This window comes from Pecten maximus, chromosome 19 (genome assembly GCF_902652985.1).
Source record: "Pecten maximus chromosome 19, xPecMax1.1, whole genome shotgun sequence".
NCBI classification, from domain to species: Eukaryota; Metazoa; Mollusca; class Bivalvia; order Pectinida; family Pectinidae; genus Pecten; species Pecten maximus.
Genome location: NC_047033.1, coordinates 797,444 through 811,143, shown reverse-complemented (window position 1 = coordinate 811,143; position 13,700 = coordinate 797,444). Strand labels below are relative to the sequence as shown.

The 13,700-nt window shown below is 36.6% G+C and overlaps 1 protein-coding gene across 1 annotated transcript in view; it reads left to right on the top strand.

Moving 5' to 3' along the window:
* LOC117318024 (MAGUK p55 subfamily member 7-like) overlaps positions 1-13,700 on the top strand; it is a 200,582-nt gene that overhangs the window by 112,243 nt on the left and 74,639 nt on the right. The window contains exons 5-6 of the mRNA XM_033873000.1: positions 9-95; positions 8,508-8,639. Of these exons, the coding sequence (XP_033728891.1) occupies positions 9-95; positions 8,508-8,639 (219 nt within the window). The remainder of the gene's footprint in view (positions 1-8; positions 96-8,507; positions 8,640-13,700) is intronic.

The window sequence follows — 13,700 nt, the reverse complement described above, 5'->3', positions numbered from 1 at the left end:
CTTTGTAGACCTTCTGCGATGTGAGGCGAGGCTCGGAGAAGGAAGCGCGAGCAACCAGAGAGCTCCTACAGATCTTGTCAATGCCGCACGTCCAGGTAAGTCATTGTATGTGATGTACCGCACGTACAGGTAAGTCATTGTTTGTGATGTACCACACGTACAGGTAAGTCATTGTTTGTGATGTACCGCACGTACAGGTAAGTCATTGTATGTGATGTACCGCACGTACAGGTAAGTCATTGTTTGTGATGTACCACACGTACAGGAAAGTCATTGTTTGTGATGTACCGCACGTACAGGTAAGTCATTGTTTGTGATGTACCACACGTACAGGTAAGTCATTGTTTGTGATGTACCGCACGTACAGGTAAGTCATTGTTTGTGATGTACTGCACGTACAGGTAAGTCATTGTTTGTGATGTACCACACGTACAGGTAAGTCATTGTTTGTGATGTACCGCACGTACAGGTAAGTCATTGTTTGTGATGTACCGCACGTACAGGTAAGTCATTGTTTGTGATGTACCGCACGTACAGGTAAGTCATTGTTTGTGATGTACCGCACGTACAGGTAAGTCATTGTTTGTGATGTACCACACGTACAGGTAAGTCATTGTTTGTGATGTACCACACGTACAGGTAAGTCATTCTTTGTGATGTACCACACGTCCAGGTAAAAATAGCTTGTTTTAATCCCTAACCCTTCCGGGACGCCTGGTCGTATGTTCCTTGTACTTCTCAATGGCCTCCGTACATATTTAGTTGTTCTATCGTATTTTGCCCTAGTTTTATCGGATTTGAGCTAGAATTACGATTTATTTAATATTTCTGTATTCTTTATTGCTTTTATTAAGGTCCGAACGTATAGTTACTCCGGATACGAGAGTACAGCTTTATGGGGGAAAGTGAGGTGCAGTCGAACCTAGGCTTAAGGTCATCCTTTATATAACATTAAAGGTCAATTAAGTTCCCAATGAATCACAATTCATTGTATCTTAACTTCTATATAATGTCGTTTATCAGTAAAGGTCACTGAAGACAGACGATATAGAAGTTTGATAGTATACAGTTGACATTTAATGTTGAATTGTTTAGGGTCATGGGTCGACAAATGGTCGGTTAGAGCCATGAAGCAGAGTACAAGATCGACAAGACATTAACAGTCAGGGGATCTCTACGTCCCTGTTAAATTCCTATTGTCAGGTCATTTGGTAGCTCCCGTCATAAAACATAAAAAAAAAACGAGTATAAGTTGTTTCTGTGATACAAAGGATGAAAGAATACAAATACCAAAGAAGGGGAAGGGGTATACTGGAATCACCCTGTCTGGATCTTTTGGTTGCCATGATAACCAGGTCACATGTTTTGTGTAACGGCCCTCGGCACATCAGTCCTTTGATAAGTTTTTTTTTTTTTATGAAGACATGGTCAAGTAGTGTTATTTATCAATGTCTGTAACCTGACATATCGTTTTCCCAGAGCGTTTATTACGTAAAAAAATAAATACTTCTGATTGGTCAAAAAGGGTACATAAGGCTTCTAAGGGTTGACAATGACAATGGTACTTTAATTGTTATTTGGTTGCCATGATAACGAAAGGAAGACATGTGTAAACAGATTTTGTCCAAACTACCATCGTAAAATTGTGAATCAATGTCAATATAACTAAACTTTAGTTTGTTTGGTTTGTTTAACGTCCTATTAACAGCCAGGGTCATTTAAGGATTTGTGATCTGGTAATAAATTGAAGCCCTATTTTTGGACGAGCTTTGTCCAGATTATACTTATTGTGAGGTAATTACAATGACATGACATAGATAGGGACAATATGTAGATATGTGTGAACGTTGTTGTTAAGATCAGTATGCTTGTCTTTATATACTAACTTATATCGTAACTGTAGGGTTGTGGGGTTTAGGCCATTACCTTGTAGTTCTAGCTATATTTGATTAATATGTTAATAATAAAAAAAAATAATATCTGACCAATTTTTACTTCGGTAGTGCCCGCGTGCTTTATGATTTAAAACATTTAAATGCCTGATGTGGGCTATTTGATGAAGCAAACTATCTGACAAAATGTTTTCTAAAAAAAAAACAAAGAAAAAACCGCAGTCTACACGATACTTGTCAAATCTAGGTTAACTGTTTGTGTTTCCTTGGTGCACTATCTTGTGCTGACATTACTGTTTACGTCCTGCATTTAACTGTGCGTGGACATATCAAGTAAAAGAACTGACAATTATATCTTGAACTACATTGATTTTATTAGCAGTGTTTGCTTGTCAGGGCATTACAGGTCTCAGCCGTGTGAGCTATGCACACTCACCGCGGGGTTTCCCTATAATAGTAAACTTGTATTACGTAGCAGATACTAGTAACCTGCGCGCCAAAAGTTTAAAGTCATTACTTTGGCTTGTGCGGTAAAACTAATGGCGCGGGAAATATAATGGTGCGGACAATAAAATTGTGCGGGCAATATCATGGTGCGGGAAATATAATGGTGCGGGCAATATAATGGTGCTGGCAATATAATATGGTGCGGCCAATATAATATGGTGCGGGAAATATAATGGTGCGGGCAATATAATATGGTGCGGCCAATATAATATGGTGCGGGTAATATAATGGTGCAGGCAATATAATATGGTACGGGCAATATAATATGGTGCGGGAACTATAATGGTGCGGGCAATATAATGGTGCGGCAATATAATGGTGCGGGCAATATAATATGGTGCGGCCAATATAATATGGTGCGGGAAATATAATGGTGCGGGCAATATAATATGGTGCGGCCAATATAATATGGTGCGGGTAATATAATGGTGCAGGCAATATAATATGGTGCGGGCAATATAATATGGTTCGGGAAAAATAATGGTGCGGGAAATATAATGGTGCGGACAATATAATGGTGCGGGCAATATCATGGTGCGGGCAATACACAGGAAATAACGGTATTTGATATCTATATAATTATATACTATAGGTATCTGTGTCTATCTAACATATCTTGGAACACGAATATTTCTGAATGTATGTTAACCGTAATAGTATCGCAAATCTTTGGTCATTCATGTAGACAAAAGGTGGACAATACTCAAGGGAAATACCCTGTTATTAAGATGACGCGTCACCATGTCACATGATCCCGCCCAATCAGGCCTTACTGTCAAATACACATTAATGGACATACTACAATAAACATTTATGGACATTGGTTTGTCTGGATCTGTCGACATAGCCAGAACCTCTCTGATTGCACAAAAAAGAAATAATCTGATTCTGAAAGGAATAGATCGTTCGCCTTACACCCTCATAAATTAGACTTTTACATCTCGATGTTTAAGTTGTTACCTCTCAGCCGGTTCAATTTATTCATGAAAACGATCTCTAACTTTTTCTCTGCTGGGCCTTTTGTAATGTCAAACGGTATCTGCATTGAATGATGATAAAACCTACAAATCAATCTCGAAGTTAGATTTTTTAAAGAAATTTTAAATGCACCATCTGGATGATTCCGAGACACTCTGGATCCTCGACATGAAACTGCACATAAATAATGTCGATTTCAATACATTTCTAGGGTAAACAATCATTGTACTATGTGTGTTACACCATGTATATTCGACTCGGCGTCTCTATGTGAACTAAGAGTCGATGTAATGTTAGGCCGTACTGTTTACTCGATTTTAAGTCATTATCTGACAAAGAGATTATTTATGTGTATGTATTACACATAATACTTATAAAACTGATATCTTACGTGTGTAGATTGACATTCACGAATCAATTACAAGATTTTTGTCTTTGTCGATCCTGGCAATGATTCCTCTTTCTGTTCCGCTCGTGCAAGAAATCTTAAAGGTTCGCTCCCATAGCCGAGACAGATTCAATAGAATTGGCACGCTTGGTAAAACATTGGCACGCTTGGTACAACATTGGCACGCTTGGTACAACATTGGCACGATTGGTACAACATTGGCACGATTGGTACAACATTCAGCTTCTAATGTTCTCTATAAGGACTGGATTTGTATGTACTACGACTGCTCAGACTGATAAATGATCATTCATCCGTAAACAATGCTTATATGGTGTTCGACGTCATCGCAATGGATAGGTTCAAATTAAGAAAGATCTTTTTTTTTTCTTTTTTTCTTCTTTTTTTTTTGCTCTGGTTGGACACATCAGTGGTACGGAGATCAAATTTTAAAGATTAATCTAGAAAATGAAAATGGGTCTGCAAATTAGCATTTATGTTGGTGGTGTATTAATTTCATATTCTAATCGACGTCTTGTTTTAGACCTTCAATTGCATTGTTATTGGTGAATGAACACAAAAACATAATTTGCCCGTTGCCTTATAAAACGTATATTGTTGTGTCTTTGATTGGCTCGTGTTGTACCTGTGATTTTGTTCGCGGCCCTTTGATTGGCTCGTGTTGTACCTGTGATTTTGTTCGCGGCCCTTTGATTGGCTCGTGTTGTACCTGTGATTTTGTTCGCGGCCCTTTGATTGGCTCGTGTGTTGTACCTGTGATTTTGTTCGCGGCCCTTTCATTGGCTCGTGTTGTACCTGTGATTTTGTTCTCGGCCCTTTGATTGGCTCGTATTGTTACTGTGGTTTTACTAGTGTTGTACCTTAAAGATGGTAAATTTGAGCTGCTGTCCACAAAATTCTGGTATCGTTTTTGTATGTGCAAACAATTCTCTTTTCTTTTCTTGTTCTCATTGATAACGTTTTCATATGCTTTAAGCTGCTGTGATTTGGTTTGAATTAGTATTGTTTACATCCTTTCAACAGCTAAGGTAATTTAAGGACGGTCCCCCCTGTGTGGGTTTGGTTTATATTGTTTATCATCCTATTAACAGCTAAGGTAAATTAAAGACGGTCTCCCCTGATGGCTGTGTGTAATGTATGCATGCGTGTGTGTATTTTAGGAGTCTACGTTATATCTTTGTCTTCTTAAGACTGATGTCGAATGGATAGTGCTACCTCACTGAAGCATACTGCCGAAGACATCCAGCCCAGGGTACCCCACCTCATATTATACTAACAACGGGCAAGCCAGTCGTGACTCTCCACAAATACTTAGCGTTAAGTAAAAATAGCAGCAACAAATTTGATAGACTCTCCTATGTCTCCGGGGACAGAATTCAAAACATTCCTAGTAAAACGCTCAATTAAGACCTAACGTATGGTAATATCAAAGGAGACGATAGGAAGGTGAGCATTGTAAAGAAAAGACAGAAAAGTTATATCCGAAATTTAGTCGCCTTTCACGATCATGTGATGGGGTAGATGGTACAGTTCTTACCAACTGAGGCAAAAGCTGATGTGGGGACAATAAACTATTATGAAATAATGAAGATCATGTAGACATCTGTTTAAAGTAAAAATCAGAGATGGTGTCTGGACAAATTGTAAAAAAAAATTGAAGAAGAGCAGCAGATAACATTTTCTAATGTGGGGTAAGCAGGTATATAAGTTATAGGTCAAGTATCTGATTACTTCCTCTCATTATAAAGTAGGTGAGTAAATTAATAGTTCAGGCCATAATAACAAATTTACAAAAATGGATCTTTAAGGGTCCTATGACAGACAACAAAAGGGTCATTAAGGGTCATATGGCGGACAAAAAGGGATCATTAAGGGTCATATAACAGACAACAAAGGGGGATCATTAAGGGTCCTATGACAGACAACAAAGGGGGATCATTAAGGGTCATATGCCAGGCAAAAGGGATCATTTAGGGTCATATAACAGACAAAAAGAGATCCTTTTGTCATATGACAGACAAAAAAGGATAATTTAGGATCATGTGACAGGCAAAGGGGGATTATTTAGGGTCATATGACAGGCAAAGAGGAATTTGAAAAGTGACAAGTAACAATTGGAAAATCTTTCGCGAACAAAATATCAATAATATGAGTAAGAAAGGAATCCTTGTCTGTTTAATTTCATTGCTTGATTGATTTTCTCACTCTACCTTCAGGCCAGAACATTTATTGGCACGGTCTGTTTATTACTGATTCAAGGACGGAAGTCATCAAACAAACGTTCGATGTTGATAGGTGATGCCAGTCATTCCTTCTGATAGTTGGTGTGTCGATTACGTTGTGTTAAAGAAACTCGGTGACAAGAAAATCTGGAAATAAAATCTGGCAGTAACAGGTGTGACATAAAGTTTTTACCAATTTCCCTTTCGAAGACGTGAGAGCGTTTTACAATTTTCTGAAGAAGTTTCACCTATCTAGTGTTGTCACGTTATACCGACTACTGTGGACACCTGATGCTGATACATATAAACTATTTTAAGTTAAGGGTGAACAGCCATCATTGAGTAATTACACAGATAATGCGTCACTCAGTTCAGACAAATCAATCTAGAGCTTAAATACATTGAACAAACTGAAACTGATGTTGGGTTTCATGCAATTATAAAGAATACTTGAGCATGCAGTTCACACTGAATAATTCAACCTAATGTCAATAAGTAATGGTAATGTCAAAGTGTTGTTGATGTCATTGACGAGGGATGACCGACAGTTAACATCTCTCTGTCGCTTGTTGATGTCATTGACGAGGGATGACCGACAGTTAACATCTCTCTGTCGCTTGTTGATGTCATTGACGAGGGATGACCGACAGTTAACATCTCTCTGTCGCTTGTTGATACCATTGACGAGGGATGACGGACAGTTAACATCTCTCTGTCGCTTGTTGATACCATTGAATTGAGGGATGACCGACAGTTAACATCTCTCTGTCGCTTGTTGATGTCATTGACGAGGGATGACCGACAGTTAACATATCTCTGTCGCTTGTTGATGTCATTGACGAGGGATGACCGACAGTTAACATCTCTCTGTCGCTTGTTGATATCATTGACGAGAGATGACCGACAGTTAACATCTCTCTGTCGCTTGTTGATGTCATTGACGAGGGATGATTGACAGTTAACATCTCTCTGTCGCTTGTTGATACCATTGAATTGAGGGATGACCGACAGTTAACATCTCTCTGTCGCTTGTTGATGTCATTGACGAGGGATGACCGACAGTTAACACCTCTCTGTCGCTTGTTGATGTCATTGACGAGGGATGACCGACAGTTAACACCTCTCTGTCGCTTGTTGATGTCATTGACGAGGGATGATCGACAGTTAACATCTCTCTGTCGCTTGTTGATGTCATTGACGAGGGATGACCGACAGTTAACATATCTCTGTCGCTTGTTGATGTCATTGACGAGGGATGACCGACAGTTAACACCTCTCTGTCGCTTGTTGATGTCATTGACGAGGGATGACCGACAGTTAACATCTCTCTGTCGCTTGTTGATGTCATTGACGAGGGATGACCGACAGTTAACATCTCTCTGTCGCTTGTTGATGTCATTGACGAGGGATGACCGACAGTTAACATCTCTCTGTCGCTTGTTGATGTCATTGACGAGGGATGACCGACAGTTAACATCTCTCTGTCGCTTGTTGATGTCATTGACGAGGGATGACCGACAGTTAACATCTCTCTGTCGCTTGTTGATGTCATTGACGAGGGATGACCGACAGTTAACACCTCTCTGTCGCTTGTTGATGTCATTGACGAGGGATGACCGACAGTTAACACCTCTCTGTCGCTTGTTGATGTCATTGACGAGGGATGACCGACAGTTAACATCTCTCTGTCGCTTGTTGATGTCATTGACGAGGGATGACCGACAGTTAACATCTCTGTCGCTTGTTGATGTCATTGACGAGGGATGACCGACAGTTAACATCTCTCTGTCGCTTGTTTGGTATAGTATATTTGTTCCAATGGATTGAGGTTGATGAACATTACTTAAATTACAACATAAAATAAGGAAGAAGATGGCTGCGATGAAAATTTAATATAGGGCAGCTAAGCACTTAGCTTAATTTATGCATCGTGAGGCCTGCACATTTCCAAATTTTCGTATTATTTTGCTACAAATTATACACGAGTTATTCCCCTTTATAACTTATATTTCCATACATACTTATCTGCCCCTGTCAAGCAGCTAGGAATTATGGGTAGCAGCTTTCGACGCGCGCCATTAAAAAATTGTCAACAAAGTTTTGTAATTTGAAATATTCTACTAATTTCCTGAGTTCCTTTGGCCTTCACACTTAACCCACCCACTTCCTCCCCTGATTCGTTTATCTTCTTATTTTATGTTTACTATATTGGATGATGTTTCACATGCCTGGTTTTTAAGGCGGCGGAGTTTGGCAACCCCCACACAGGCTTTTGTTGTAATTGACTACCATTGTCATTTTTAGATGTTTATTTTTGGACGGTTTTTAATTATTGTGTTATGCTATGTTAATTTTGTATTGTTAATTTGTAATATGTTTAGAATTGATATTAAATGTCACCATATGCCATATATGGTGGCCATTTTCAATCTATACATTCTTTGTGTTGTCTGTGACAGGACCGAAGATGCATAAATATTGTTTTAATTTGTGTTGTAGGCACTACTTTACACTCACGACCGCGTGGCTGCGGGAGAGTTTGACCCAGTCGTTGACCAGGAGACATATGACGCAGCTACGGATGAAAAAACACTCAAGATCGTCCATCTGGTCAAGAGTGACGAACCGCTGGTCAGTTTGTCGGTTTTATTGTTTTCTGTTGTTCAATAGTTGATTATGTTAAGAAAATGGGTGGATAAAGGCATAATAATTCCGAATTCACAAAGAAAACAAGTTTTTAATTAAGAATACTCACCGAGTAAGTGGAGTTCTGTTTTATAATTAAGAATACTCACCGAGTAAGTGGAGTTCTCTTTTGCTTGCAATTGTAAAGGATCTCTTTCACGAACAATTGAATTTTGCCCACGAACCAATTTGACCAAAACCAGAATGTTATTTGAAGCATCCTTAGAGTGAACACTTGAAATAGGTTTCAGAAATTCAAAATGTGCCAGGGGCCTGTGCTATGGCCACAATTAACTTGTCCATCAGAGGTGTATGACTGTGTTCACTTTTACATCCAAAACACTATCAAAACAATATTTTATTTGGTCAAATGTTCTTACTCTCTAAAGAGTATGATTCAACTACAAATTTTGTAGCTAAATATCGCACAATAAAAATTAACACAAATTTTAAGACAAAATTTGTCAAAAATGTTTAGCTGTTTTAATAGTTTACGGACATGATACACCTACTTCGTGTAGACCAAAAATATTTTGTAACTTTTTGGCACATTATGTTTGCTTAGTTGATTGGATACTATGATATCAAAAGTTTCATCAATATTATACACTGTATAATAATTGGAAAACAAGAAACTGAAGATAAATTCCAAATACAGCCATATATTTACATTTACACTGCAGCCCCACTATATAACTTTACCAAGCTCACTTGGAAGTTATCAGTCCATAACTTCCAAATCATTATTATGACGTCATTAATATAGTGACGTCATAATTGTCACGTCGGCGATAACGAAAGATGGCTGTTGAAAAGGCTGTTCCGTCTTTGACGATAACAATTTGTTCATTCATCGTAGAAGCAAAATTCCTGGATATAGTCTTTAAAAATCGTTGTCAAAAGTAAATATAAGCATTGAACTGCTTTTAGTTGGAAGTTATGGGCGGATGAATGCCAATTGGACAATGGCAAATTCAACATGAAGCGCTAGCGCGCTTCATTAAATTTGCCTTTGTCCAGTTGGCATTCATCAGCCCATAATTTCCAACTGAAAGCAGTTCAATGCTTAAATCAATAACATTTTATTTGATAATGGCAATTTCGAGATACTGACTCCTTGTATATACTGTTTTAAATGACAAGTTTACCGGTCATGAAATTTCTCGACATTTTTAATAAATTAAGCAAACATAATGCGCCAAAAATTTAAAAACATTTATGGTGCAAAAGAACCGGAAGTGGGTTTATTACTTCCTTAAACATCTGAAACAGCTTAAAATACGACTCAAAATTTAGACATTTTTCTTCTTTGAATTTGTATTCATATTCATTGCGTTGTTTTTATCTCTTTATTTGAGGTCATAATTTCCAGTAAATCATACCCTTTACAAAACAAGTTCTATTGACCATATTAAATGCCCTTTTTGACTTCAAAGAAATAATATCCAATTGGTACTTGATGTTAATCAAAACAGACCATCTGGCAATTTGACCTTTAAATGACAAATTTATCGGTCTCAGATTTTCCCGAAATTTTCAACATAATACGTTTACATAACGAACCAACTCATCACAAAATATATTTAGTGCATACTCCTTATTAAATAGTATCATTAGACCATATTAGATAATCTTTTGATACAGTTTTGAATGAAAAAACCTTACCCCTGCTGTTCCTCTCTTGTGGGCAACTTTATTTTGGCCATAGCACAGGCCCCTGAGACCTTTTGAATTTTCAAACCTATTTCAAGTATTCACTCTAAGAGTGTTACAAATTACATCTGGTTTTTGTCAAATTGGTTCTTGGGCACAATTTTATTGTTTGTGAAAGAGGTGCCTTAACATGAATATTGGGAATGGATCAAGGTGTACTGCAGACAAAAACTACAAGACCAACACATACGTTATATGTGCGCGATAACAATAGATACACAACAAATACATTGTAATGTGCTCGATAACAATAGATACACAACAAATACATTGTAATGTGCTCGATAACAATAGATATACAACAAATACATTGTAGTGTGCTCGATAACAATAGATACACAACAAATACATTGTAATGTGCTCGATAACAATAGATACACAACAAATACATTGTAATGTGCTCGGTAACAATAGATATACAACAAATACATTGTAATGTGCGCGATAACAATAGATACACAACAAATACATTGTAATGTGCTCGATAACAATAGATACACAACAAATACATTGTAGTGTGCTCGATAACAATAGATACACAACAAATACATTGTAATGTGCTCGATAACAATAGATACACAACAAATACATTGTAATGTGCTCGATAACAATAGATACACAACGAATACATTGTAATGTGCTCGATAACAATAGATACACAACAAATACATTGTAATGTGCTCGATAACAATAGATACACAACAAATACATTGTAATGTGCTCGATAACAATAGATACACAACAAATACATTGTAATGTGCTCGATAACAATAGATACACAACAAATAAATTGTAATGTGCTCGATAACAAAAGATACACAACAAATACATTGTAATGTGGGCGATAACAATAGATACACAACAAATACATTGTAATGTGCTCGATAAAAATAGATACACAACAAATACATTGTAGTGTGCTCGATAACAATAGATACACAACAAATACATTGTAATGTGCTCGATAACAATAGATACACAACAAATACATTGTAATGTGCTCGATAACAATAGATACACAACAAATACATTGTAATGTGCTCGATAACAATAGATACACAACAAATACATTGTAATGTGGGCGATAACAATAGATACACAACAAATACATTGTAATGTGCTCGGTAACAATAGATATACAACAAATACATTGTAATGTGCGCGATAACAATAGATACACAACAAATACATTGTAATGTGCTCGGTAACAATAGATACACAACAAATACATTGTAGTGTGCTCGATAACAATAGATACACAACAAATACATTGTAGTGTGCTCAATAACAATAGATACACAACAAATACATTGTAGTGTGCTCGATAACAATAGATACACAACAAATACATTGTAATGTGCTCGATAACAAAGATACACAACAAATACATTGTAATGTGCTCGATAACAATAGATACACAACAAATACATTGTAGTGTGCTCGATAACAAAAGATACACAACAAATACATTGTAGTGTGCTCGATAACAATAGATACACAACAAATACATTGTAATGTGCGCGATAACAATAGATACACAACAAATACATTGTAATGTGCGCGATAACAAAAGATACACAACAAATACATTGTAATGTGCTCGATAACAATAGATACACAACAAATACATTGTAATGTGCTCGATAACAATAGATACACAACAAATACATTGTAATGTGCGCGATAACAATAGATACACAACAAATACATTGTAATGTGCTCGATAACAATAGATACACAACAAATACATTGTAATGTGCTCGATAACAATAGATACACAACAAATACATTGTAATGTGCGCGATAACAATAGATACACAACAAATACATTGTAATGTGCTCGGTAACAATAGATATACAACAAATACATTGTAATGTGCTCGGTAACAATAGATATACAACAAATACATTGTAGTGTGCTCGATAACAATAGATACACAACAAATACATTGTAGTGTGCTCGATAACAATAGATACACAACAAATACATTGTAGTGTGCGCGACAACAAAAGATACACAACAAATACATTGTAATGTGCTCGATAACAATAGATACACAACAAATACATAGTAATGTGCTCGGTAACAATAGATATACAACAAATACATTGTAATGTGCTCGATAACAATAGATACACAACAAATACATTGTAATGTGCTCGGTAACAATAGATATACAACAAATACATTGTAATGTGCTCGGTAACAATAGATATACAACAAATACATTGTAGTGTGCTCGATAACAATAGATACACAACAAATACATTGTAGTGTGCTCGATAACAATAGATACACAACAAATACATTGTAGTGTGCGCGACAACAAAAGATACACAACAAATACATTGTAATGTGCTCGATAACAATAGATACACAACAAATACATAGTAATGTGCTCGATAACAAAGATACACAACAAATACATTGTAATGTGCTCGATAACAAAAGATACACAACAAATACATTGTAATGTGCTCGATAACAATAGATACACAACAAATACATTGTAATGTGCTCGATAACAATAGATACACAACAAATACATTGTAATGTGGGCGATAACAAAAGATACACAGCAAATACATTGTAATGTGGGCGATAACAAAAGATACACAACAAATACATTGTAATGTGGGCGATAACAATAGATACACAACAAATACATTGTTATGTGCTCGATAACAATAGATACACAACAAATACATTGTAATGTGCTCGATAACAATACATACACAACAAATACATTGTAATGTGCTCGATAACAATAGATACACAACAAATACATTGTAATGTGCTCGATAACAATAGATACACAACAAATACATTGTAGTGTGCTCGATAACAATAGATACACAACAAATACATTGTAATGTGGGCGATAACAATAGATACACAACAAATACATTGTAATGTGCGCGATAACAATAGATACACAACAAATACATTGTAATGTGCGCGATAACAAAAGATACACAACAAATACATTGTAATGTGCTCGATAACAATAGATACACAACAAATACATTGTAATGTGCTCAATAAAAATAGATACACAACAAATACAAACCCATAGGTCATTCTCCAATGACCCACCCCCCAGGTGGCAACAACAACACCTATAGGCTGTTCACAACGCATCAGCCTCTGTACCAGTGATGCCATTTAAATATCACATTTAATACATCTAACACATAGAGCAAAATCCTTCTAATAGATTTACATCCTAAAAGATGTACAAAAATAACCTAAACATGGACAAATTGTAAATTACAATAAATTTCAACTGTCCG